The sequence below is a fragment of the Drosophila willistoni genome (genome assembly GCF_018902025.1).
Source record: "Drosophila willistoni isolate 14030-0811.24 chromosome XL unlocalized genomic scaffold, UCI_dwil_1.1 Seg141, whole genome shotgun sequence".
Lineage (NCBI taxonomy): Eukaryota > Metazoa > Arthropoda > Insecta > Diptera > Drosophilidae > Drosophila > Drosophila willistoni.
In genome coordinates this window covers 7303299-7329343 of record NW_025814052.1, presented here as the reverse complement: position 1 = coordinate 7329343, position 26045 = coordinate 7303299, and the positions used below count along the sequence as shown (strand labels likewise).

General features: G+C 38.5%; 5 protein-coding genes across 6 annotated transcripts; all 5 read left to right on the top strand.

Moving 5' to 3' along the window:
• The first annotated feature begins 814 nt into the window (after positions 1–814).
• Positions 815–2263, top strand: LOC6649069 (AF4/FMR2 family member lilli). The gene has a single exon (XM_002071664.4). The coding sequence runs from the start codon at positions 1068–1070 to the stop codon at positions 1980–1982; it is 915 nt and encodes a 304-aa protein (XP_002071700.1). The 5' UTR covers positions 815–1067; the 3' UTR covers positions 1983–2263.
• Positions 2264–3654: 1391 nt separating this feature from the next.
• LOC6649067 (putative uncharacterized protein DDB_G0271606) lies at positions 3655–10920 on the top strand. Of its 2 annotated transcripts, none has more exons than XM_047011443.1 (3): positions 3655–6044; positions 6264–6785; positions 8894–10920. In XM_047011443.1, the coding sequence occupies exons 1-3, from the start codon at positions 5154–5156 to the stop codon at positions 10406–10408; spliced, it is 2928 nt and encodes a 975-aa protein (XP_046867399.1). In that variant the 5' UTR covers positions 3655–5153; the 3' UTR covers positions 10409–10920. The 2 variants fall into 2 exon arrangements, with proteins under 2 accessions (XP_046867399.1, XP_046867400.1); XM_047011444.1 differs by having other exon boundaries at positions 3655–6158.
• Positions 10921–11826: 906 nt separating this feature from the next.
• On the top strand, positions 11827–12925 carry LOC6649066 (diphthine methyltransferase). The gene has a single exon (XM_002071661.3). The coding sequence runs from the start codon at positions 11850–11852 to the stop codon at positions 12900–12902; it is 1053 nt and encodes a 350-aa protein (XP_002071697.1). The 5' UTR covers positions 11827–11849; the 3' UTR covers positions 12903–12925.
• Positions 12926–13022: 97 nt separating this feature from the next.
• LOC6649065 (tetratricopeptide repeat protein 17) lies at positions 13023–14876 on the top strand. Its single transcript, XM_002071660.4, has one exon. It carries the CDS (start codon positions 13137–13139, stop codon positions 14526–14528), a length of 1392 nt encoding a protein of 463 aa, XP_002071696.1. The 5' UTR covers positions 13023–13136; the 3' UTR covers positions 14529–14876.
• Positions 14877–15135: 259 nt separating this feature from the next.
• Positions 15136–17726, top strand: LOC6649064 (mitochondrial import receptor subunit TOM40 homolog 1). The gene is made up of 4 exons (XM_002071659.4): positions 15136–15499; positions 15816–16078; positions 16151–16568; positions 16958–17726. Exons 1-4 carry the CDS (start codon positions 15280–15282, stop codon positions 17095–17097), a joined length of 1041 nt encoding a protein of 346 aa, XP_002071695.1. The 5' UTR covers positions 15136–15279; the 3' UTR covers positions 17098–17726.
• The last annotated feature ends 8319 nt before the right edge of the window (positions 17727–26045 follow it).

Genomic DNA, 26045 nt, shown 5'->3' with positions numbered 1-26045 from the left:
AACAACTACGTACGGGCTACCTGTGATTTGAATCTGCTGCAGCAGCCGCATTACAAAACCCAACACGTTCATTCGCGTTCGTTATCAAAATTGACATGAAATAAAAACAACAACAACCACAAGTCCAATTCGCTCAGCCAGCTAATTCGCTCTGCCAAATCGAATTCGCTTAACAAACACGAATTCGCTCATCCAGGATGGACTTTCGGATAATGTTAAATAACAGTTGATTATCGGGTAAACTTTAACGGCTGTAAATTATTCGATCAAATTTAACGGATTCAAAAAAATGATAAACAAGATAAATTTGTTAACAAAATAAATAAAAAATCGAGTCAAATAACCTTGTATCTTTTATATCCTCATGCATAGCAGAATCATATAAAATTGATATGACCGGAAATATTATATTCAGATTAGAGCAAACGTGTTTTTTATTTCAGCTTTTGCCAGTTAACATTTTACGTATTATTTTATACCTCGGAGAATAAATGCTATTATTAAATAATTTAAATTTCGAAAGAATAATAAATAAGCAATCAACAATTTTTTTCTTATTTTTAATCGATTACTTATTGATATGCAACCATGCCGGCTCCACAATTGGAAAGCTTTTTTTTCATTGGAAGTGATGCCCCCTTGGTAACAGCTCGCCCCCTCATCGATGAACTTGCCAACCACGTAGTATGGGTGTATATCTGTATGAGTGTGAGTCTGCGCTCGCGTTTAGCGCCAATACAAAACTTCCATGTGAATGGCAGCAATGGAAGTAAAGTGAACTTCCAATCAGAATATGGAAGTTTTTTTCCATATTGATTAGTTATGTCGCTTTTGTTGTTTACTCGCTGCTTATTTTTGACCAGTTAATTGCCGTGCAGACCAAAAAAAAAAAAATCAAGGAAAAAACTACGAAAATTTAATCAAAAAATCACGAAAATTATCACGGCAAAGTAAGGATTAAGAGAAAGAGCAATCGAATCAAGAAGTTAGAGCCCGCCATCGACATAGCCAAGGACATCGAAAAACCCAAGCAACTAATAGTCGCGACTCAGCGCACAAACCCCTCGATGTCCGCGGGTGTGGGAGGCGGAGGGAGCATAACCACAGATCATCATAGCCGTTTGTATTTCCTCAATTCGCCAACGGCGCCACTAACCGCACGCGATCCATTTTTCATCAAGCCAGAATACCTCAGCTATGACAGTCCCATGCACCATCTGTATCCCAGTAATCGGGGTCTTATAGAATATAATAATTATACGACAGTCGCTGCCGCCGGGGCAACAGCAGCAGCTGCAGCGGCAGCCGCATCAGCTGGCAGTGGGAGTGGTAGTGCAGCGGCAGCAGCAGCAGCAGCAGCAGGAGCAGCAAATAGTGCCACAGTTGCGGCCGTCTTGAATTTGGAACAAACGTTTCAACAGCAGCAGCAGCAACAACAACAAGCGAATCCACACCAGCAACAGCAGCAGCAGGGTCATCCGCAGGATAGCAGCAACTCTGGCGGACAGCATCAACAGGCGACGCATCCCCTGCATCATCATTTATCAACTGGCGTTGTCGTTGTCGGCGGAAGCGGTGTCAGTGGTATACATCACCATTCGGCGCATTCATCGCAATCGTCGAGAGCTCAGAAGGCGGCACGTAGACGTAGTAACGAATCTGTCGAAGCACGCGAACGACGCTTGGAGCGGAACGCGGCACGAATGCGGGATAAACGGTCCAAGGAATCGGAGGCGGAGTATCGGGTGCGTCTGGCCAAGAATGCTGAGGCGAATCGCGTCCGCCGCCAGAACGAAACGGACGTACAAAGAACCCTAAGACTGATGAAGAATGCGGCACGCCAGCGACTGCGACGAGCAAGTGAATCGAATGATGAGCGTAAGAAGCGTTTGGCCAAGGCGGCTGAACGAATGCGTGTATCCCGGGCAAGTGCACCAAAGGTGATCAAACCGCCATTAGCAGATAGGCTCAAGGGATACTGAACACGCCCGTTGGACGAATGAGAATGGATCAAACTAAAGAAGGAAAAACAAAAACAAACAAAAAAACACACACAAAAATGGTGGAGCAGATAGGAGCAAAAGGAGGAGGAGAGGAATCGGCTTGGAGCTGGCTCCAGGCTCCACAATTTACATGGGAGAGCGGTGTCTATAAATAATTATATTTGAGAAAAGTAACAAAAAAAACCCAAGGGATAGTTTCAGGAGTCACTTGGAGGCACTTTTAGCTGTTAGGGCCCTGGTAAATTTTTTTTAAGTTAACACTTAATAAGAGGAAAGTGAAAAAAAAAAAATAGAAAACAACAAAAAAAAAGCAACATAAAGTAAAGTATTTTTATAATGCATGCATTATATTCGTACGATATATAGTATATATATACATATATATATATACATTTATATATACGCATAGTTACATATGTATACACACACTCACACACACACACGCAGACACACACTTACACACATCGTAGTCAAGTGTAAACGTATGCACGCATCCCTCTCCCCGCAAGAAGTAATGAAAAAAAAAAAAAACAATTCATCCCCAAGCTACTCCCAATCCCCCAACTCCACACCACTCCACAGACACACACACACACGCACACACATATATGACTCTAAACACTATGTGTGTGTGTGTGTGCTTACATGCTAGGGTGCCTCACTGTACATAAATGCATATAGAATTGCTTTTAATAGATTCGATAACAATTGGATCCCAATACAGATCCTTAACCCCGCCCCGACCCATCCCGCCCCGATTCTCAATTTAAGCTCGAATTCGTTTCCATGTGACCTTTTGTTGTTTCAAACTTTATTTTCATTCTGTTCAATTTTTTGTAAAAGTTCTTGAGGCACCCTAATCCTTAATCAACCCCCATATGTGAGCACACATGCATGTATGTATATAGACATACATCCGTACATGCCTCTGTGTGTGGTACAAGGATATGTGTGTATACACACACATCATAATCCACACCCAAGTCCTCAGAGAAAAATTATATATATAAATATATATACATATACATATATATATGTATATATATATACATTACGAAAGGTAAAAATAAAACTTAAGTTCTAGTCGAAATTTTAAATTGTTTTCTTTGATTTTGTTTCTTGTAATATTCTATTAATTCTTTTGTATACTTAACGCCTTTTATCAATTGTTTATTTAATGTATACTAAAACAAAAAAAAAAAAAAAAACAAAAACAAATTAAAAACCCCAAACACAAACAAAAAGAAGACACAAAAACCAACAAAAATAAAATGAAAGTGTAATAAAGTTGCATTCACAATTTTTAAATTTTTGACTTTCATTTTTTAAATTTCTGGCGCCTATACAAAAAATCCTATCGATTTATCGATAAGAGCGGTCCTGTTCTCACAATTAAATGAAAAAGTGATTAATTGCAAGCATAATGTTTGTTTTCTTTATTACAGGACTATTATAAGTAAACTTTAATTTTTCAACCGCAAACTCGAGTCTTAAATTTAAAATGTACTTTTTTTCATATATGCCGCGCCTGCAAAACTCTTATCCAGCTATCGATAATTCTTGTGTTTGCATTTGCTGCCAGACTGGACTGGAAGACAAATACATACACACACACACACGCACACGTACGGCGGCATTTGTATTTATTTTTTTAATGTGTGTTGTTGTGCGGGCGCCATCAGGCATTTGCCGGAAATTTTTAATCGTTTTTTAAGTTTTAACCGATATAAAATATGTAAATTGTGAATCCAATTACAAGAATCGGTTAAAATATGCATATAATATCTATAAAGCAAGGACATAAGAAGGAAAATCTACACAAATTTGATAAAATATGCCGGAAAGAGAACAATCTGTCTCTCCTGCTTCTTCTTTTAAATGAGCAGCAGAGATAGTTGAACACGGAGTGAAAGAGAGAGAAAGAAAGAGCGAACGATAGGCTAGCCATTTTGGTGTTGATTGGAAAGTGGAAGCGTGGAAAATTTGGTTGAAAACGCATAATTCCATATATTGAATTTGATGTAAATCATAAAGCATATGTAAAATCATAATACAATTTTACAAAATTTATGCGCGAGTGTATGTCGCTGTGTGTGTGTGTATGTACATGCAAAATATGTGAAAAATCGATTGGAAACTAACTGGAAGATTGCTTCATTGGAAAGTAAAGGCGCGCGGGGCGCCAATTGTCATTGCTATCGAACACGAAGAAGAACAAGAACAAGAAGAAGCAGCGCAAACGGCACGCTCTGGCTACAAAAAAAAAAAAAAATCTACTCAATGAACGAGCAATAAGAGAGAAGAACAAAATAACAATAAGTGCAATAAAAACGAAAACAACACGAAAAAAAAACACTTTGAGTTGTGTGAGAGATAATGTGACCAATAGGAGTTTTCAAATTTTAATAATAATAGTATCCAAAAAGAATCGTTCGACTGGAATGAAACATTTGCATATGCAGCACCAGCAGCAGCAGCCGTGTGGATGAGAGCGAGAGAGAGGGCAGCTAAGGAGACGAAGAAGAATGCGATGGTGGCGCGGTGGCGGGTAGCAGCAGTAGCAGCATTTAGAAACTTATTGTAAATTGATTGACAAGCGGAGGAGCAGCAGCAGCGAACGCAAAAGCAAAGCAAATGCGCAAAACAAAAAGGCAAAAAGAAGACCAATCAACAACTGGCTAAAGGCTAAAGCGGCTGAGCGAGACAGAACTAGGCAAAAGGCAAAAAAGAGCAGGGTGCAAACGACAAAGATAGAGCGAGAGAGAGCGAGCAAGAGCAAGCAAGAGCGCGAAAAAGTTGTTAAAAACGCGGGCACAAAAATATACCAGAAGCAGGCAGCAGCAGCAGGCACACACATTTCTTTATATAACTAATACACTAAAAAAACTCTTGAGAAACGGAAACAAAACAAACACGCCAAAAGTAAAAAAAAAGGAAAGAAACGAAAACGGGAATCCGGGAGCAGAAGAGAAGAGCAAAAAAAAAAGTTAATCCGCCAAAATAAATTGGTTTTTCTTCGATTGTTTTTTTCTTTCTTTCTTTCTCTTCTTACTTCTTAATGCGGCGCCAAACTGCAAACTGCAATTATTACTACTGAAACGAAAATAAGACGACGACAACTTTGATTGTTGTTCAGGCCCTGGCCAAATAATGGAACCAGATCCCAATGGGATAAAAATAGAGCCGACACTTGACCACCATCAGCAACAGCAGTACGCCACTCATGTCCTGGCCATCAATGGACCCAATGCCCGTTTACTTATCGAGCATCCCTCAGCGCTGTTGGTACCCTTGTCGACGCATCATCAGCAACAGCTTCAGTTACAACAACAACAACAGCAGCAACAACAACAGCAACAACATCATCATCAACAACAGCAACAGCAACATTATCACCTCCAGCAACAGCAACAGGAGCAACTGCAATTTCAAAATTCGCAATTGCAACTTACCTTACCCGCCGCCTATACAACAGCAGCAACAACAACAGCCGCACAACAGCAACAACAACAACAGCAGCAGCAACAATTACAATTATCATTGAAACAACAACCACCACCAACACCCTTGGGTCCCACATCAAGTGTTAGTGCCAGTTCAGCCGCCTCCATATCAATAACACATCAGCAACGCTGGAACGAAAGTCCCGAGGCACGGATACGCCGTCTGGCCAGAAATGCTGAAAGGATGCGCGAGCGACGACAACGTGAGAGCGAGGATGAGTACCGTAAGCGTTTGGTACGCAACGCCGAAGCAAACCGCCAGCGACGACAAAACGAATCTGATATCGAACGAGCCATGCGTCTGGTTCGGAATGCAGCACGTCAACGGCTGCGACGAGCGATGGAATCACCGGATCAGAGGGCCAAACGTTTGGCCAAACTGGCCGAGCGTATGCGCATGTATCGTGCCAGCGAAACGAGCGATCAGCGTAAAGTCCGTCTGGCCGAAATGGCAGCCCGGGCGAGACAGAGGATTGCCAACGAATCGGTGGAGGAGCGTAAGGATCGGCTGAGAAAGCTGAACGACTATGCCAAAAAGGTCAGAGAAAAGAAAAAGATCATTAAGGGTCATGGCAGTGGCACGGGCATAACAACCGTAAATGCATCTGCATCAACGTCATCAGCAGCAGCAACCACTACGGCACAGCAGCAGGTATTGGCCGTGGCCGCTGCTGCTGCTGCCGCCGCTGCTGCTGCTGCTGCAACGGCGAGCAATTGTAATAATGAGCATAATTCAACTATAATTAATTTAAATCAGACAGCACTAAATCACAATCAGGCGACGCCACCAACGCCGCCAACAGGTGGCAGCAGCAATGATACAACAACGACGACAGCAGCAGCAGCAGCGGCGGCGGCAGCAGCAGCAGCTGCCTATCAGCAACATCAAGCCCTAACGGGTGTCGAGTATATGGGTCAAAATATGTTTCTAACACGTCCGCCTCCCATGCAATTAAAACAGGAGCCGCTAACACAGACGCAACAGCAGCAGCAGCAACAACAAATGCAACAGCAGCTCCAGCAACAGCAACGTTATCAGCAACAACAGCAACAACAACAGCAGCAGCAGCAACAGGTGGCCGTTCTGGATGCAGCCACAGGTGAACCAGGCAGCATTTTTGTACAACAAATCTATGGCGGCGATACGACAGAGCCCACTGTGGTGGGCAAGGCGACAACGAAATTACTACAGGCGGCTCATGTACCGCATTTTAGTATCGCCAGTCCATTGGAATTGTATCATCAGCACAAATACGCCGCCAAGAAGCAGGACCTTCAGGTGCGTATCCAGCCAGAGCAACAGCCACAGCAACCGTAAACAAACAAAAAAGGCATTATCAACCGATACCGAAACCGAAACCGAAACCGAAATGCAACGTATCAAAGCATCAACCACATAAGAAAAGAAAAGAAAAAGCAAAAAATAAATAAGAAAAAAAATCTAAGAATCAAACTCATGAAATCAAGAACACCAAAAAGAATACCCCCGAGACAGAGACACAGAAAGAGAGAGAGGGAGAGGGAGAGAGTGAGGGAGGGACAGAGACAGAGACCCAGAACAAAACGAGTCGTGTGTGCCTACCCTTAAATAGTACGTAATATTTAGAAAGAATGTGTCACGATTTATGGATCGGAAACACATTACTTCCCCTCCTCCGCCTTCTCCTCTTCCTACTATTACCTATATTATATGCCAAAAAGTAGCACAGAAAGGTCAATTCTCTGTTTATTTTTTTTCTTTTGATTTTCATTAAGCTTTACATCGGTTTTTTAATTAAAACAAATGATTTTTAGCTAGAAAGAATCATATTAACAGGCAGAAACAAAGTGGCAAATCTAGATGATAATAATTGGTGGAGGGAAATCGTTCTTAGATATCGAATTTCGATATCAATAGTTTCAGGATTCGCCACTCCCCAGATAAAGGATGTATGTAATTAAAAACTAAAATCTAATTCTGCGAAAAAAAAGGTTTTTTAGAGATTTTAATTCTAAAATCTGTAGTCTGGTATATATATTTTTAAACAATGCAATTGGTTAGATGGAATTAGTTTTTAAAACCTTCAAAAGTTAAATAGATTTCCCATATACATATATATATATATATATATAGCAGCTACATATATTCTCTAAAGTATATATAAGTTGATCTAGTCTTCAAGGAAAGTTTCGTCTATTATTAATTTAATTTGAAGTGCTTCACTCAGGGTCGGACTTGGGGAAGGGAAAGCGCGGAGCTTGAAAAATCATATTTGAAGCAGGCTTTTTTAATATTTGAACAATTTTTCTCAAATTTTCTTGGTTTCCGAGCCATAAAACAAGTCTCTCCAGCCAGCCCTGGTTGCACTTTAAATTAATTTAATTTAATTTTTTTTTTTTTGTAGATTGTATAGAAAATTTATCAAATATATATATAGAAACAGCAGGAAATCGATGTAAATGCTTAAGAAAAAAGTAATAAATAAACCGCACAAAAATAAAATAAAATTAATAATTAGGTTTCTAGTTTGAATTCTTTAACCGCCTTGCGCCCCCCTCCCATAATTATATTGTTCTTCATTTATTTTTGTTTTTTTTCTTTCTTATTTCTTTTTTTTTTGTAAATTTTGTTTTTGATTCCCTTGGAAGACCAAAATAAGAATATGCACAAAAGAAAGCGTCGACGTCGTGTTAACTTATTTATATGCGGATATATATACATATATATATATATATATATATATATATATATATCTGATGTCTTATTCAGAGATTAAGGCCCATTCGCACAATGTATGCATATATGCGTTTTGTGAGAATCGAGGCAATATATATATGCTACATATAACTTTATATATATATATATATACACACATATACATATACATTATTATCAATCGGAACGGAGATATGCGGCTTATATGCCATAAAACAAACAAAAAAGAAAATGGCAGATTTAAAGTTTTAACTTAAAATTAACTTAACAATTTAGACATAGAGAAAACCAAAATCCCCCAATGTAGTCATGTAATTAAAGAAAAATGCAATTTTTGTAAACCAAAATTCGAATTAAAAATTGATAAAAAAAAAAAAAAGAAACAAAAAAAAAATGAATTGAAATCTAACGCAGAATTGTGTATGCTCGCAGATTTGTTGTCTCCAAGTGGCTTGAAATTCAATTTTCGGTGTTCGGTATTCCATTAAAAATTATCAGATCAAAACAATTTAGATCCCATCAGATCAGATTCAGATTCATTATCTCAAGAAAAAAACAAAAAAAAAAAAAAACCCGAAAAAAATCTGACTTAACTTTAAATTTTCTCTCTTTACCTCTTTCTCTCTCTCTCTCTCTCTCTCTTTTCACTTGCACTTTTGCTCGTCGTGACCTCTGGGTCGTTGTTGTTGCAGTCGGGAGGAGGAAATGGCAACAGTGAGACCTCAACAACGGCGACGACGTCAGCAAATGACAACAGCGGGTCTGTTAGTCTCACCCAAAATGAGGCCAAGGTCATTGTGACAGCCGACCAACAGCAGCAGCATCAGCAGAAAGTACTCAAGACAACAACCGGACACGGCGCACCATTGTACAATCAGTTTCCCTCCTATTTGGCCACATTTCCGGCGAATACAACAAGTACAGTGGGCGGCACCACAACATCATCGGCGAGTGTGGTGACAGGCGGTGGAGGTGGTGCAGGAGGAGCCGTCACCACTGGCACGGCCACTTATTATCCCATGTATCATAATGGCTTCCAAATTGGCATCGGGCCGAATGTTGTACCGCCGCCATTTACCCCGGTGCACTTTACGAATGCCAGTGGTGGCAATAGTCCCACAACAGCGGGAGGAGCAACCACCACCGGGCAATATAATATCCTAACGGCGGCAGCTACAAATCCCACGTTAACGGTCAGCGGGCTAGTGCAACCGCAACAGGAGCAAATTCTCCATACCGTTTCAGCGGGTCGGGGCAGGCCCCGGAAAATAAGCGTTGTACAGCACGAGGATCATCTGAAGGCCAATACATTACTCGAACAGGAGTTGAATCAAATGCTATCCGGTCCACAGCTGGGCGGCGGTACACAGCGGCGTGGACGTATTCATGCACAGGAACTGGACGATGGGCACATACATGTACATTCCACAACGGGTGCCGACATTGGAGGCGGATCGAACCCATCCACGCCGCGACGCACTGGCGTCAACAAATACGAAACGGAGGACGAGAAACGTATACGGCTGGACAAGATGGCCGCCCATCAGCGTGCCGTTCGAGCGAATGAATCGCCCGAGCAGCGGGCAATACGACTGCAAAAATTGAGTGAACGAGCGCGACTGAAACGTGCCCAGATCCGAGCTACCGAGAATAATGATGAGCGCAAGGAGCGATTATCTAAACAAGCGGAATATGCTCGACTGCGGCGCATGCGTAGTCATACGCCGCGCAGTACAAGTAGTACGGCCAGCGCCGAATTCCGTGCCAAAACGGAGGAGGAGCCCAGTCCGGAGCAGTTGTATGAGAACGATGCCGGCGGCGGTGATAGCTTTGTCACAGTGTCCGTGAAAACGGACTCTCAACTGGATGGCGATGGTTCCAACGATCAGCAATTGTCCGCTTTGCATTTGCAACAGCATGAGTTGCAGCAGATCACCGGTAGCATCCAGCAGCCCCATCATGAGGCCATTGTGCTCAATCAGCAGCATCGTTTGATATCCCTCAGTCAGCATCATCAGCAACAGCAGCAGCAGCAGCAACAACAACAGCAGCAGCAGCAGCAGGGCTATGGCAAACAACTTCACACGACCACCTCAACGGCAGCAGGAGCTCCACCTGGTTCTGGTGGCGGCAATGCAACCGGTGCACCCGAAAATAATGATATGCTTAAGATACTCGAGCCAATCATTGTGATGAAGACCAAATGAGAATCGAGAAGGCGTCACAGCCGGCCAACAATAATTCGCTAGCCCCCGCCTACCGCCTGCTCCATGGGCATCCAGTTAATAGATTCCCCATATAAAAGCATACATATACAAATAGAAGACATCCGAGTAAAGGGCAATGTATAGGATATATATATATATATATATATGTCATAACTAATCCTACGTTTCAATACCCTTGCAGCATGTTGATCTATATTTTATAGATGGGTACGATGGGGGAGTTGGACTCTTTAACGCACAATGTAAAGTATATATATGCTATATTTGTCTATCCGTCTGTCTGTTTGTCGATGTCACTTTTAGTTTTCGACCTATCTGACTGAATGTTGAAACATTATAGATATAGATATAGCAATCGGTCGAATTGATAAACTCCTCTTCCCCCTACCCATCAACCTCAACCTCAATACCAAGCGCAAAAGTAATTGGTAAAACTTATTTAAGGGATCGGCGAACTGCTAGAGTGTATATATATATCATTTTATATAACTATATATATATATATATATATATATATATATATATATACAAATCGGTATACCGATAAATAGTTTATGCAAATTTTACTTTGTTTTATTTTTTTGATACGATATACATATACACATTATATATAAGAGAAAGATTTTGTGTGGTAGTGAAGTTTTTGTACAGAATATTTCCCCTCTTCCTCATTCCTTTTTCGTTTTAATTATGCCTGTCCTCACCCCCTTTTTCAGCAACAGAAGATGATTTGATCAAGCATCTTTTTGTAATAGGCTAGGCTTTTGTTGAGCTTATTTTTAAAATGGGTTTTATTTTCTTCTGATTTGTAATTATTATTATTTTTTTTTTTTGTAATTGTTATGTGCTGTTCAAGAATTAATAACTTAGTGTAAGTGCAATAATTGGATGCCCATGCTGCAGATCTCTGGTTAGTGATATATAATAACAGAGGCAAAGGCGTGGCGCTACCATCCCCTTCCCCACACACACACACACAAACACAAACACAAAGACATACTACTCCTACTTATGTACCACCCCCCTCCATAAAATTACGGATTAGTTTTCTGAGTGAGCAGCTAACATTTATTTGAGTGGATAACGATAAACACACGGTGTGCAATGTATTAAGAAGAGATCAACAACCTTAACCTAAACTAAAAACTAAAGCTAATCAAGAATATTGTAGAGCATAAACAGAGCACTAAGTAGAATTACATGTATTAATGATTAATTTTTTAAAAGTAGCAAAACAAAAGCAACAAATAAATCTTATAAGAAAATATCAAATGATTGCATTTAATTTGTCAAATTCAACTTTCGATTTAAATTGAATTCAAATTCGATTAAATAACAAAAAAAAAAAAAAAAAAAAAAAAACGATTCATTTAGTGCCACTTTATACCATTTCCATTCGACTGGGTGGCAACTCTGAAAAATGGCCAAGTTTAGAACGTTGCACAGCGTGGATACCGAGTACTCGGCTGATTCGGTGGAATGGTGTCCGGGATTGGACTATTTTGTTTGCGGTACATATCAGCTGGTCGAGGCAGAGAAGGTGGCAGATCAAGATGAAGGTACGAAACGCCGAAAGGGTCGCATTTATCTATATAAATTTAGTGCGATTGCCGACTGTGAGTTAGAGAAGCTGCAGACCCTGGAGACAGCAGCTATTCTGGACATGAAATGGTTGCCAGCACAATGCAATTCCGAGAGTGGACCTCTTCTGGCCACAGTTAATGCTATCGGTCAGTTGGAAATCTATGAACTGAATGTGGAGGCACAACAACTGAAAAGACGCACGTGTCTTAATATAGAGGAAAGTGAATCGGAGACTCCTCCATTAGCCTTGGCCTTGGACTGGCAACGTCAAGATAATGGAATTCAGCTTATTGTTTCTGATTCTCGGGGTAATCTGAATCTGCTGTCTTACACCCAGACGGGCGATAACTTATCCAAAGTGCGTTCCTGGCATGCTCACGAGTTCGAGGCTTGGACGTGTGCATTTGATCGTTGGACACCACAGCGTGTGTTCAGTGGTGGCGATGATGGTCTCCTGCGGGCGTATGATTTAAGGACCGAGCAACTGGTATGGACAAACAAGGCTCATATGGCAGGTGTAACCTGTCTACTGAGTCATCCGCGCCTGGAACATCATCTCATCACCGGCAGCTACGATGAGCAAGTGCGTCTGTTTGATACACGGCAAATGAGACAGTCTTTAGCCGAACTGAATGTAGAGGGCGGTGTTTGGCGTCTAAAACCTCATCCTCAGCGCGACGATCTCATCCTTACGGCTTGCATGTACAAGAATTTCAGTTTGGTTGGATTAAATGAAACAAATTTGACCTTGCTGGGCACTTTTGAGGAGCATGAGAGCATATGTTACGGTGCGGATTGGTCACCAAAACTGTCCGATGGACTGTTTCATATGGCAACTTGTTCATTTTATGACCACAAACTATGTGTTAGCAGCTTGCAGCTTGAATAAAAATCTACACAAATATATTTGAATTATTGAATTTAAATCTTGTCCAAATGTTATCGATTTAGTTATCGATAAATTTGTTGGTTTTAACATTGATGGAGTTGCCAAATGGAAAATCAAGTTCACCGACCAGACATCTGGCAACCACGAATCGGCTTTTATTTACCAAAAATTGTTGCTAATATTTTGAATGAAATCTGCGGTATCTTAACTAAAAACCAGCCTGGTCCGGGCAATATGCGGCTCTGTCAGTATCTTGTAGTCACCTTCGCCCTAATGACATGCTCGGCCAGCAACCATTGGGTGCTCAAAGACGAGCGAATTGTGCAGAAGCTGGATTCCCCTTTCCACATGCGTGAGCCGCAGAATCTGGCCGCCTTCCTGGAGCAAATACGCTATAATGAATATGTGGAGCGATCCTATTTGGATTTGCTGCGCAAACGGGAGCAGATAGTCGAACATTTGCGTTTCTCAATGCGCTTTGGAGAGGATCTGGCCGAACAGGCCAAATGTGCCATGGATTATTATATGCTGGAGAAGCGTATGTCGTATTTAAAGATCACACCGGATCAACTAAAGCGTATTAATCTGCCCGAGGGACAAAAGGATCTGAATCAGGCCCAGATCAGGGAACGATCCCAGGAAGAGCCCATATGCACCAAGTACCAGGAGCTGCCAGTGGGTCCATCCACCTACGATCACCTGGAGAGTTTTCATCCCGATGTCATTGAGTCGGCGTATGTGGAGCGTGAGCATGACAATAATATAGGCACTGCGACAGTGGAGTTAACGCGACGCTTTGCCGCCGATGGACTGCAACATCATCCGGGATCATGGAAATTTCATACGCTGAGCTCCTATTACTGGCGTATGCGGGGCAACGCACGACAGGCTCTGCCATGTGCTCGCATTGCAGTAATGCTGGCACCTCCAATGTTTCGGGACATTCCGCTGCTCTCACTGGGCACTATTCTTTTTCGCATGGGTCGTCTAGCGGATGCAGATCTATTGCTTACAGCCGCCGTGGAGCATGCTCCGCTAGTGGCCGAAAATCATGTGGTCCTTGCATCGGCACTGGCTATGAAGCACGATTTTAATCGATCATTGCAGCATTTTGATGAGGCTGAACGTCTTGATCCAAGTACATTGCCACGCACCCAGCAGGTGCGAAATTTTATCAGTTGCCTGGAGAATCTCACCAAGAAGACATCCAAAATGTACAGTTACGTTAAGTATATGAAGAACGAAGTGAAGGAGTTCAAGAAGCTGAAATATCACATATCGCAGAATCATGAGCGATTAATCCAACAGCAATTGCCATTGGGAGCTAGACGTTTTCTCGATTTAAAGCACTCAAATAATGATGATCTACATCGTCGTGGGCAATACTGCAGTACACGGACACCAAATGGGTCTGATGAGCCGGTACTCTTCTGTGACTTCTATTCGGATATGCAAATGCGACTGGAAAGCAAAGATGTCGATATTGATGTACTCGAGCGTGATTTAAAGGCCAATACTGATGCTGTTATTCGGCAGGTGTCTACCGAAATACGCAAGCAATTTAATTTGGAGCAGCTAAAGGCCGCTAAAGCCCAAATGCCAGCAAAGGCCACCAAGACCACGTAGAATGATCCAATCCAAGGCTAATGCCCGAATGCATTCCCAATGCAACAATGTCACAAATTAGCTTTTAAATTGTTTTTTAGAGTATTTATGTATGGATGTATATGTGTTGTGTGAATGTAGGTATATTAAATATATATTTATATTTATATAGGAATAGTTTAAGTAATCAGGTATAGTTTAAAAATTTGGTTTTTCAATTGTGCATGTTATTTGTAAATTATATATATTACTATTATATAGAATGTAATAAATTCCCCAAGCGGTCTTTATACATATAAAATATTTGGGACTTGCAGGCCTACATAAAAATATATTTATAAAAGATTTTATTATACTTACCAAAACAAATTGTATTTATTGCTTAACACCATGTAAAATTATCTTATCCCTTTAATAGTTGGTCTAGAATCTGTTTGGTAAAAGCACAATTTTACAAATTTTCCAATTTGGAAAGGTATACGAAATAGTTGCAAAGGTTCTTTTCTAAAAACACACTTAAATGTAACTGTCAAGTTAATGTCAATTACATCGATATACATGTATATCGATATATATTTCGCTACAAACAGTCTGGCCACACTTTCTTTCTAGCTCTTTCTCACGCACACAGAGAAATGTTGACACACAGACATACACACAGCTAGGCACAATAGGGCACCCGTAGCGCGTGCAACTTTTCAAAATTTGAGCGAAATAAAAGCAATTTGTTCGATTTAAAGAAATAAAATTATATTTAACTAAATCAAATAAAATGGGTAATGTGCTAGCGGCCTCATCTGGAACTGGGCCAGGTCTCAACAGCAGTGTGGCAGCCAGCCTCGGACTGCCCGAGCCGGCCCCAGAGCAACCACAGCAGAGTAGCCGCAGTGCTGCTGTTACCGAGAATAGTGGAGCCTCTGCCATAACTACCTCCAAAGATGCCGCACTGGAGAATCCCGGAACTGTTGAGGAGTTGCACAAGAAATGCAAAGGTAAGTCTACGCAACATTTTCATAGAGAATATTTGCAAAAAACGAACGAAACTATGAGGTGATGACATAACCTACAAGGGGCATGTGTGGGGTGTTGTGAAAGAGTGGGCCACCGTTAAAAGGCGATAGGGAGGGCAGGGGACACACATACACACACACACACACACAATGGTGCGGTGCGTGTGTGCGTATGTGTTTTTGGCTTTGATTATGCATTATCAGTAAACTCAAAACTGACAAACTGAACTAAATTGCTCCATCTCACTCACTCTCTTTGCTCTTTTATCTCTTTCTCCTTTTTTTTTTTTTTTTGTAGATATCCAGGCTATTACCTTTGAGGGCGCTAAAATTATGTTAAACAAGGGCTTGAGCAATCATTTTCAGGTATCGCATACAATCAATATGAGCACGACGGCACCAAGTGGCTATCGCTTTGGTGCCACCTATGTGGGTACCAAACAATACAGTCCCACGGAAGCCTTTCCAGTTCTATTGGGTGACATTGATCCATCTGGCAATTTGAATGCCAATGTCATACATCAGTTTTCTCCACGTTTACGCTGCAAATTTGCCTCGCAGGTAAGTTTAGATGCCCAAGAACAAACCAAAAAAAGATTTTATTAACCTGTTTTTTCTTTTCGGATTAATTAGATCCAGGATTCCAAGATGGTCGCTTCACAGTTGACCACCGATTATCGTGGCGATGACTTTACCGCCTCCATAACTCTAGGAAATCCCAGTATATTTACCAATTCGGGTGTCATTGTTGGACAATATCTGCAATCGGTCACACAGCGTGTTGCCTTGGGCGCCGAACTGGCCTATCAATATGGCCCAAATGTACCGGGACGTCAGATAGCTATTGTATCGGCTGTGGGTCGCTATGCGGCCGATAATTCAACCTGGTCAGGCACTCTGGGCCAAAGTGGCTTGCATTTGTGCTATTATCAAAAGGCTAGCGATCAATTGCAGATTGGCGTCGAAGTGGAGACCAGTCTGCGTATGCAGGAATCGGTGGCAACAATCGCCTATCAGATTGATTTGCCCAAGGCTGATTTAGTGTTCAGAGGTAAGTGTTTGTACGAGAAAGTAAATTTACTCAATTTTTTGCATAGTCATTCCAATCCAATAAGCATTTATGGACAGCTGTTAGGCCAACTGTCCAACTGACAGATAAATATGTATCTGTCATTGATTTTTAAGTGATTTTGTATTAATATCCCATGGATTATTATATACATTCTTAGTTTAATTGTATCCCTGTGCATCTGTCAAACTTATTTGATTAATGTGAGCTATTTTTTTAGCTACGAGAAAGTTGTCTTAGTTCTAAATCAACAACCAAGCAAATGTAGACAAGCAATTTAATTTGCGAATTTACTTTCGATTGAAACATTTTTGACATGTCGTCCTTACTTAATATCCTTTTTTACTTATTTATCCATTGTATCATTTCAGGCTCTATTGATTCAAATTGGCACATTTCTGGTGTGCTGGAAAAACGCCTACAGCCATTGCCATTCTCGTTTTTATTAAGTGGACGAATGAATCATGTTAAGAATAACTTTAGACTCGGCTGTGGACTAATGATTGGTTAACCAGCCCAATTAAAAAACAGTGTACCATCCTTTTCATACACACACACACACACATACACACACACACACACACACACACACACACAACCCAAAGCATCCTTCCAACACAAGCGCATTCAACAGAAATCATCGACAGATAGCTAAAAACAAAAACAAACTAAAAATAAAAAAAAAAAACCAAGAAAAACCAAACCACCAAACTGAACTGAATTCTTCTGATAAGGCCTTCTTTTTGTTGTAATATTTTTTTTTTTTACGTTTTGTTGTCTTCAATCAAATGACTTTTGTGTTAAACTTGTAAAATATGCAGATATATATACAATCTAATGGAGACAACAAAACTTAACAGAAGAATTCGTTCCACTCCTCAATAAAGAAGTCAATAATAATTCCAATTGGTCGCTTTGCGTCGTTGTAAGGGTTTATTTTTTCTGGTTTTTTTTTTTGCAACAAATTTTTGTAAAATTTTCATACCAAATCTTAAAGCATTTATGGAAACACAAAGAAAATTTTGTTTGCAATTTCCCAACCACAAACACAAATACAAACAAACAAACACACACACACACAACCACAACAACAACAAGAAATTGGTAATAAAAAGCTGCTTTAAGTTTATAATTAATAAATTAATTTTTAAAATATTATTGAAATTTGTTAAAAACATTTGATTAAAAAACAAATTTTTGGCCAAAGGCCAAGAAAAACAACAACAACAAAAACAACACATGAAAAAAAAGAAATAAGAAAAGAAAAAGAGAAAGAGAAACGTATATAAGAAGGGGAAAAATGTATGACTATTTATGTTAAATATGGTTTATAATATTACAAATTGCACATTGTTCCCAAACAAAAAACAAAAAAGATCATCAAGAACCGCAACTATCAACTGAAGACGTGAACATAAACTAAATAGGATTTTAGTAAATAAAAACAGAACAAAAAATTAATTAAATCAAACAAACATTAAACACAGATATTTTTTTTACCAACTGTAAGAATTTTGTAATTTTGCTGATTTTTAATGCTCTTTGATAATTCATTTTTGCAGCTGCCATTGATTTAAGATTTAAACTTTGAACCTTTTGAGGACCGAATTAATAATAATGAGGAAATTTCTAGGTAGCCTGTTTTGCCATCTACACAAATTGGTCAAATATCTTAGGGAATATGGCAATCAAAGAAAGGACGAGTTTATATGGTGAGTTTTGTTCGTAAAATCGCTACCACTTATGATAATTAGATATATAATTTAGCAACTATTTTAACATTTTGCAATAGCAGCAGCAGCAGCAGCAGCAGCTTTCGAAATTTTAATTCATAAATGCTTTCATTATTTTAAATGCATTTTTTATTAAGATATGTCGAGGAAATGGTAAAAATCAAAAATTAAACTTATTCCTCTACGAATTATTATACGAATTATTACATCGATGTATATATAAACACATGGAGTTACTCAATTAATTGTCTAGCAATTTCATATGAGCAAACATTTTGTTCCATTTCCACGAAAGTATGATAATGATATTCTTTCTCACACGTATGATGCCAAAATATTGTTAAAGAAAAGACGATTTGTCCAATAGTACCTATCAAATATGCCAAAGACAGCAAACATTTTGCCTGTCCGTAAAAAAAATATGTATGCATATTAATTAGAGAATGTTGAGAGTCACTTTTAGTTTACACATTTCATAGCCAGCCAAAATGTTGGATCCCATAGGATTTATTGCAATTGGATATGGCACTTGCTCTGAAATATAAACAAAATTAAGAATAAATATCTAGGTATATGATGAATGAGTAAATGTAGGTATAAGGGAAATGCTTAACAATATCAGACGAGAGCACACTTCCGATAAACCAATTGTAGAATCCTTTAATTTATGATAACACCAATAGAGATGCTCACATAGGGTGCCCAATCATTATCCAAAAGATTTAATGATTTATATATTCATTTTCAAAAAAAAAAAAAAATTGTAAATTTAGCCCTAATATTAGTTTTGGGGCCAATTGAAATTCTGAATTCGACGAGAAATTTGATTTACTTCATATCGTAGTTTGAGGAAAAAAATAAGTATTTTAGTTGCCTATTTATATTTCAGATATATTCTATATCAGATCGTTATATCATATAGCTCCCACAGAAATGATCGGTCGAAAACAGTTACATTCAATCAATAACTTTTTATAATATCAAATATTTGTGTCATTCTTTGGAAGATCGGGAAACTTTGTATATCGGCTTGGGGAAAGTTATCTCTGGCAATCTGGTTTAATTGTCAGCATATAACTGAGTTATTTGATTCGAAGTATATTTTAAAAGCAATCAATCTTTCTGTATCAATATCTTTAAGTTCAATTTTAAAGCTTAATACATTTAACAAATGAATACTTTCAATAAGCATACAGAGATTTTTTTAAAAGCAAAATCTTTGTTTATAATATTTGTCTAATTTAATAATTCTATTAAATTTTGCCTTTAAAGGGTATACAAATTACCACAAAGTCCTCTCATTTTGCAGTAGTAGTAGTTGTTGTTGTTGTTGCTGCTGCTGCTGCTTTGTAAGTGTTGCAGCTGCTGTCGTCCTTGCCGTCCTTGTTGTCGTCAGTCCAATATTGTTTAGATAAGAAAATGTTGCCGCACATACGAGCATGGAGAATGGAGTTGCCTCTGTTTTGTGCATTGCTTTTTTGCTACTTGGCCCCGTTCAAAACTCGTGTGGACCCACACACTCTAAGCCCCCCCCCTCGACACACACACCAAACATCGCTTTGTCTGTCAATTGCCTTTTGAACATTTTCTTTTCGTGGTCCTTTTGCGAAATGCAATTTGAACTTTGCACCAAACACAAAAAGAAAAGAAACGAAAAAGCAACAGAGAAGAGGAGGGAAAACAAAAATGAGCAGCCATGCCATCTTTTGCATAAAACCCTTTTCTTTGCGATAAGCAGGACAACCAGGACTACTATGTTCATATTTTCTGCAAAAATGTTCAACGCTTTTTCGTTTTCCTCTCTTTTTGGAGTATTTTTTTTTGCATTTCTTTTTTTTTATGCATTATGCAAGCTGCGAAAGCTGCTTGCCAATTCAATTGGCCACGGCAAGAAGACAAAATGGTAGGGGACAAATGCGGGGTCAGGTCCAGTCAGTCATGGAAGTGGCAAAGGAAAAACTCATTATCATATAAAATGGACAATGCTCCGAAGGGAATAACGACTAATTACAACTGAATAATATTCGTATAATAATGTGCTAAAGAGCTTTACCAGGAAAAATGTTTCATTTGTAAAGTAAAAGAAATGATTGACAAATATTTGGCAAACCATTCATCCTTCTCCAAGGACCGATCCCCCATGGCAACGCCTATGGCTATAATGAGACTTTTGAGCGTCAGCTTAAGCTCATAAAGGCTTCATCAAGTGGCCAACCCAAAAGCTTAAGTGCTAGTCAAACTGTAAGAAAAGCAGAATGTGAATGAGCTTTCAAATGTTTCTAAGCCATCGCGTCGGGCTTAGTTGGTAATTAGTAAATCTCATCCTCATTCACATTCTCTCTGCCGTTGGCTTTGCACTTTTTGAAAATTAAATTTTAAGTCTTTAAGACAAAAAACAGTTAGAACTGAAATTTAATTAAAATATTTAGTCAGAACAACCAAAAGTCTAAACATAAGCCAGAAATTTTAGAATTTTAGAAGCCTGAGAATCGTTCATAAAAATGCATACAGATTTGAGAAACTTTATTAGTGAGTTGTGAGATCATTTCTTCTAAATTTTTGTTAAGATTTATAAAGAATTTTTGTTAAATTTTCATAAGTTTTTGAAGCTTGATGATATAAATTTGGTTAATTTGGTAGATCAGAAATAGAAATGTTTCGAATTTATGTTGTGTATTTTGGGCAGTTTTAAATCTTTTTATACCAAAATGTATGTAACAGGGAGAGGGAAGCTTTTCCGACCCCATAAAGTATATATATTCTTGATCAGCAGCAACAGTCAAGTCGACATAGCCATGTCCGTCCGTCCGTTTGTCCATATGAACGCCTAGATCTTGGAAACTATAAGAGCAAGAGCCTCCAAATCGGGATCGAAATCCAAAATCGGACTAAAAAGCGGAGTTGGCTGTTGGCCGATGGTGGCGCTAGAGAGCTCCTGTGCTTGTAAGAGTGAGAGAGATATACATACATTTGCTTTACTTGGTGCACGGTATACCAAAGTCGGCGAAACAACTGACTTACATATTTCATTTTTTAGAAAATTTTTATATATGCCTCGTGTAAATGTTGATTGCCCAATTAGAAACAACAAAAAATTAATAGACTTTAAGCCATTCTATCAAATCCGCTATGTATGTATGTATGTCCTTCTGTGTGTGTGTGTGTGTGTTTGTGTGTGTATGCTGCATATTTACGCCAACTTTAGTTATTTGAATTACGTGACTTCAGCAACAGTTCTATGACTGAGTTAAACAGCGCTGAGACTGGCGCAAACACACACACACACACACACACACACACACACATACACCATTATATATATTTGCTTAAACTTTGTGCAATTTTTTAAGCACACACACACACACACACACATACACAGATGCATGCGTATTACTTACTTACTCGTACTTACTATCTGTCTGTTGATTACACATGCACGTAAAAAAATATTGAAGCAGTCACGACACAAAGTTGAGGAAGGTAGCGGAGTACAAGTTGTACACAACAGCAAGAAGGAGCAAACGAGATACAGCATGAGCAAGAGAGAGAGAGAGAGAGAGAGACATACATAGCTAGTATTAAGATGAAAAAGAGTGAGAGGACCAACGAGCATACTCTTTGTACATAATAAATAAAATGAATTTCGTTTGTTTAACTATAACGAATTTCTTTATACTCGTTACTCATTATTCACTTGCATTAGTTGAAGCGAACTCTTTTCCATTCGTTGAAAGATAAATAATTCCTCATAGTTTGATACTAAAAACAATTCGTTTCATTTGGTTACTCGTTAATTTAATTTATTCGTTGAAGAGTAAAGAAATTGGTTTTTACTTGTATTGAACTCCATTCGTTTAAAAAAAACAAATTCGTTGATACCGCTTACTCGTTATTTAATTTCATTCGCTGAAATGAGATATATTTCATATACTCGTTACTTATCAAATGGTTGGAGACTCTCCCATAAACAAAGTCAAGACTGACTTTTCGACTAACTGACTGAATTTTCTTTTTAATCTCTCGCTAAAGTATTTTATTGATCTTCAGATAATCGGACAACCTCATTAAAACTCAATATCTACTTGATAAGAAAGATAAGATATGATTTGGTTTTTTTAATACAATTTTAACAACTAATCAATAAATAATTGCTGATCGTTATTTCGTCTGAAGATATTGTAGATTATTTGTAGAGTATTTCTTCAGTGATTATTCTCATCTAATTCATCAGATCATTCATTGATCATCATTCAATGTTGAATATCATTTCTGAAAAGGTCTTTTAGGGTATTCAATTCTGTTTGTAGACGCTTTGCCATGTCCTATATCTTCGTCTACGCCATTTTAGCTCACCAAGTTGCTGCTGCTGTTGCTGTTGTTGTTATTTATTTTTTTGGCTTTGAGTTTTTAGCCTTAAGCCAAATAAGTGTTTTAGCCATCATGCAGTCGAGAGATAGTACTTAGTAAGTAGTAGATGGTAGCCGGGGAATGTATGTTCTAGTGGAGAAGTTAAAGAGTGGGTTAGTTGTGATGGGCAGGAGGGGGGCGGGGATGGACATGGAGCGTGAGTGGAAGCGGCACTGGGCCACGTTGTTGCAGCACCAGCAGAAGCCGGAAGTTGCCACGACAGCTGCAGGAAACTCTAACTCACTTACATAAACAGCCAAGCAGCTACCAGCTGCACCTTCATGGCATATCTCTCTCACTCTCTGTGTGTGTGTGTGTGTGTGTGTGTGGGGGAGTGTGTGTGTCTGTGTCTGTGAATTGTTGAAAAGTTAGCAATAGATTTTTAACGGAAGTTGCACATGTGCGCACGTGTTTTACCCAAAAATAAGGAAAAACAACCAGCAAAAAAAAAAAACGGAAAACAGGGTGGGATAAAAATGTTTCTAGCCATCTCTAACGTCTTGGCTGGGTGCGGGGAAAACCCTGTAATTAAGGATTTTTAGAGTTGGGGCGTGGTACATCATCATCATTCAAAGCTCAACAAAGATTAGGCCCACCAGATTATTGCTGCTGTCAGCTACTTTCCTCCTCTCTAACTCACTCTCTCTGTCTCTCTCTTTAACTCTTCTTCCTTTACATTTTTGTCTCAAGCTCGCGTTTCGCATTTCATTTTCTTCTTTCAGTTCTTCTTTCTTGCGTGTGCGAGTCTACTTAACGAAAATTTATGTCTCTACTGCTGCTGCTGACATATTTACCACTTTAGTGGGTAACTCAACCTCCAACCAACCCCCTTCACCAATTATGAGGGGAAACGAAGTGGAATGAATTTCCATTTCTTTCACTGACATTCTCAATGTTTTTCGCGTGTGTAATTTAATGGAAAAATCGTTGAGGATCCCCAAACTGTCTTACTCACTCTCTCTTTCTCTCCCTTTCTCTCTGTGTGGGTCGTAAATGAAAACGAAAAAGAAATTAATGCATAATAAATGTTTGTATGTTCAAATGATATGCCTATTTGTCACTCTTCATGCCCAAAGGGCACAACAGAGATTGTGAGGTTGAAGATGTCGGATATACATACATACATACATGTAGTTGAAGGCGTGGTCGTCGTCGTTGTCCTCCTCCTCGTTGCTGTTTGTGGCAATCGAGGCGTTAAGAAGTTGGTCTTTGCCTTATTCTTTGCCACAATTATCACTAGGAAAGCTGAAACTGAAAGGCAAATATATTTTTTCTTATTTCGTGCTGAATTTCAACAATTTATGACTTGCTTGCATTCTCATGGTCATAAAATTTGCAAATGGCTGCCCGTATAAGTATGCTATACTTTATGCTTAGTCAAAATTTTACATTTTCACATAAATATTATTAAATTAATTTTCTGTCGATTTGATGTGATAAATGGCTTAATGTTGTAAATGACACTTTTAAATTCGTTTGTTATGCAGGAAGATAAATCATAAAGCAGTTAATATAATTAAATAATTTCAGTTATCATCAGTTTGTAGGTTAATTTTTGTTTCGTATTTGTATCGTTTCCTTCATTTCGATATAGTTTTCAATACTGTTTCGATATGGTTTCAATATTAGTTTTTAAAAATTCTATAAACGCCTTGAAATCTTTCATTTTACTTATCTTTCAGAAATCTTTAAAAATAATATTACGCATACGCCATGTGAATTTGGTTGATTTTATTGCACAGTCAAATAAACTAATGAATACAAAAAATTCCATTTTAATTCTAGTAAAATCGATGGATGCAAGTTTTTACCTCAATTTTTATAGTTTATATTAAAATTCGACATTTTTAAAAAGCTAAAATCTTGTCAAGTTTTTAGTAACATTTTGTTGGTAGTTTCATTATTTTATAGAGAGTGCTTTTATGGGCAATTGATAACTTTTGTTTGATCTGATTATAAGTCAAAACAAAGAATAAATGCAGTTCAAATTGTTTTAGGACATAAGCAAAAAAATCCATAGAAATAATAATTAAAAACTGATGTTCCATCGAGAAGGCAAAAAAGGGAATCGAAATAAAAGCTGCCTCAGATATAAATTTATACATACAGAGATTTATAGAATAAAGATTTATATAAATAAAATAAGAGACAATCTTTCAATATTGATTCATGAGTCAAAACGAGAAAATTGTAAAGAAAAAATAGCATGATATCTAAGGTATTCTTCTGTTCATTTTGTTTCTAAGATTCGAGTTTCAGTTCAAAATTAAGATTCAATTGTCTGCTTTTCAAAGTTGTCAATATTCATTATCAATGGAACAAACGTATTAAGCGTAGACGAAATCGATGCGACAGACTGTCTTGTGTCTAAAGTGTTATTCCGTCTCACTAGCCATCTGTATTTTTGTCCATATGTCTGTCTATATGACACTCTTAAATGGGGTGAATACAGTGACTAATCGTTATAATCAATATTTTATAGAATTTCTATGAAAAACAACTAATTGAAAAGACATTTCAATATTTACAAGGTATTTTCTTTTCGATTTTAGTCTCATGGAGTTTGTTTTTAGTAGGTTCTCTAAGTGGTAGTCGATAGTTCCAAGTGGCCTGATAGTAAGTGTCCTACTAGATGGATAATGAAAATCAATCTTCCTCAGTATCTCTGTATAGTCAATCTAATTTTCATTCAAAAGTTAAGATAAATGAGATTTAAGGAAAGTTTTATTCCCTAAATGGAATTGTAGCATTTTGAATTCCAGTCAAAAATCATGAAGATCAAGAAATAGAAACTAATATATAAACGACCAAATACAGAAAAATAAAGAGATGAACAAGTTTTTGGTATATAGATGTTAAAATTATTTTGCTATGATTACAATCGTAATCTATGGATATCGAAAAAATTACAATTTTCCTCTAAAATTTTGACTTTTATTCTCTACCCCTAAAATTTTAGCCAATCATTTTTAGATTAGAGTTGACCATTTTAAGCGATGCTTACTGTTTGTGGGGGTGTATATGCGTGTGTGTTGATGTATTGATGAAGATAATTTTGCTGGCTGGACTCTGGTATCCGGCTCTTCTATCCTGCCTCTGGTTGAGTAACGATGTAACGAGCAGGCGTACGCTCATCAGGCGGGATTAGAAAGCCAGGATACGACAGGCAATACCCATGGCCATGGCCCACCTCTCAGTTGAAGCAATTGTTATTGGTGTTGCTGCATTCGCTGCACATTTGTGCGCTTAATGGACTTCGTATGTCATTTTCAAATTGCAATAGACTTTGAACGGGGTCAAAGAAGGGCAAGAAAAAATG

Excerpts from the sequence above, each read along its gene's own strand:
- LOC6649069 (XM_002071664.4), top strand. The coding sequence starts at position 1,068 with ATGTCCGCGGGTGTGGGAGGCGGAGGGAGCATAACCACAGATCATCAT.
- LOC6649067 (XM_047011444.1), top strand. The coding sequence starts at position 5,154 with ATGGAACCAGATCCCAATGGGATAAAAATAGAGCCGACACTTGACCAC. Across the intron at positions 6,159-6,263 it reads CCACTACGGCACAGCAGCAG|ACAGCACTAAATCACAATCA; the intron begins GTATTGGCCGTG and ends AATTTAAATCAG. Across the intron at positions 6,786-8,893 it reads CCAAGAAGCAGGACCTTCAG|TCGGGAGGAGGAAATGGCAA; the intron begins GTGCGTATCCAG and ends TTGTTGTTGCAG.
- LOC6649066 (XM_002071661.3), top strand. The coding sequence starts at position 11,850 with ATGGCCAAGTTTAGAACGTTGCACAGCGTGGATACCGAGTACTCGGCT.
- LOC6649065 (XM_002071660.4), top strand. The coding sequence starts at position 13,137 with ATGCGGCTCTGTCAGTATCTTGTAGTCACCTTCGCCCTAATGACATGC.
- LOC6649064 (XM_002071659.4), top strand. The coding sequence starts at position 15,280 with ATGGGTAATGTGCTAGCGGCCTCATCTGGAACTGGGCCAGGTCTCAAC. Across the intron at positions 16,079-16,150 it reads GCTGCAAATTTGCCTCGCAG|ATCCAGGATTCCAAGATGGT; the intron begins GTAAGTTTAGAT and ends CGGATTAATTAG. Across the intron at positions 16,569-16,957 it reads GGCTGATTTAGTGTTCAGAG|GCTCTATTGATTCAAATTGG; the intron begins GTAAGTGTTTGT and ends GTATCATTTCAG.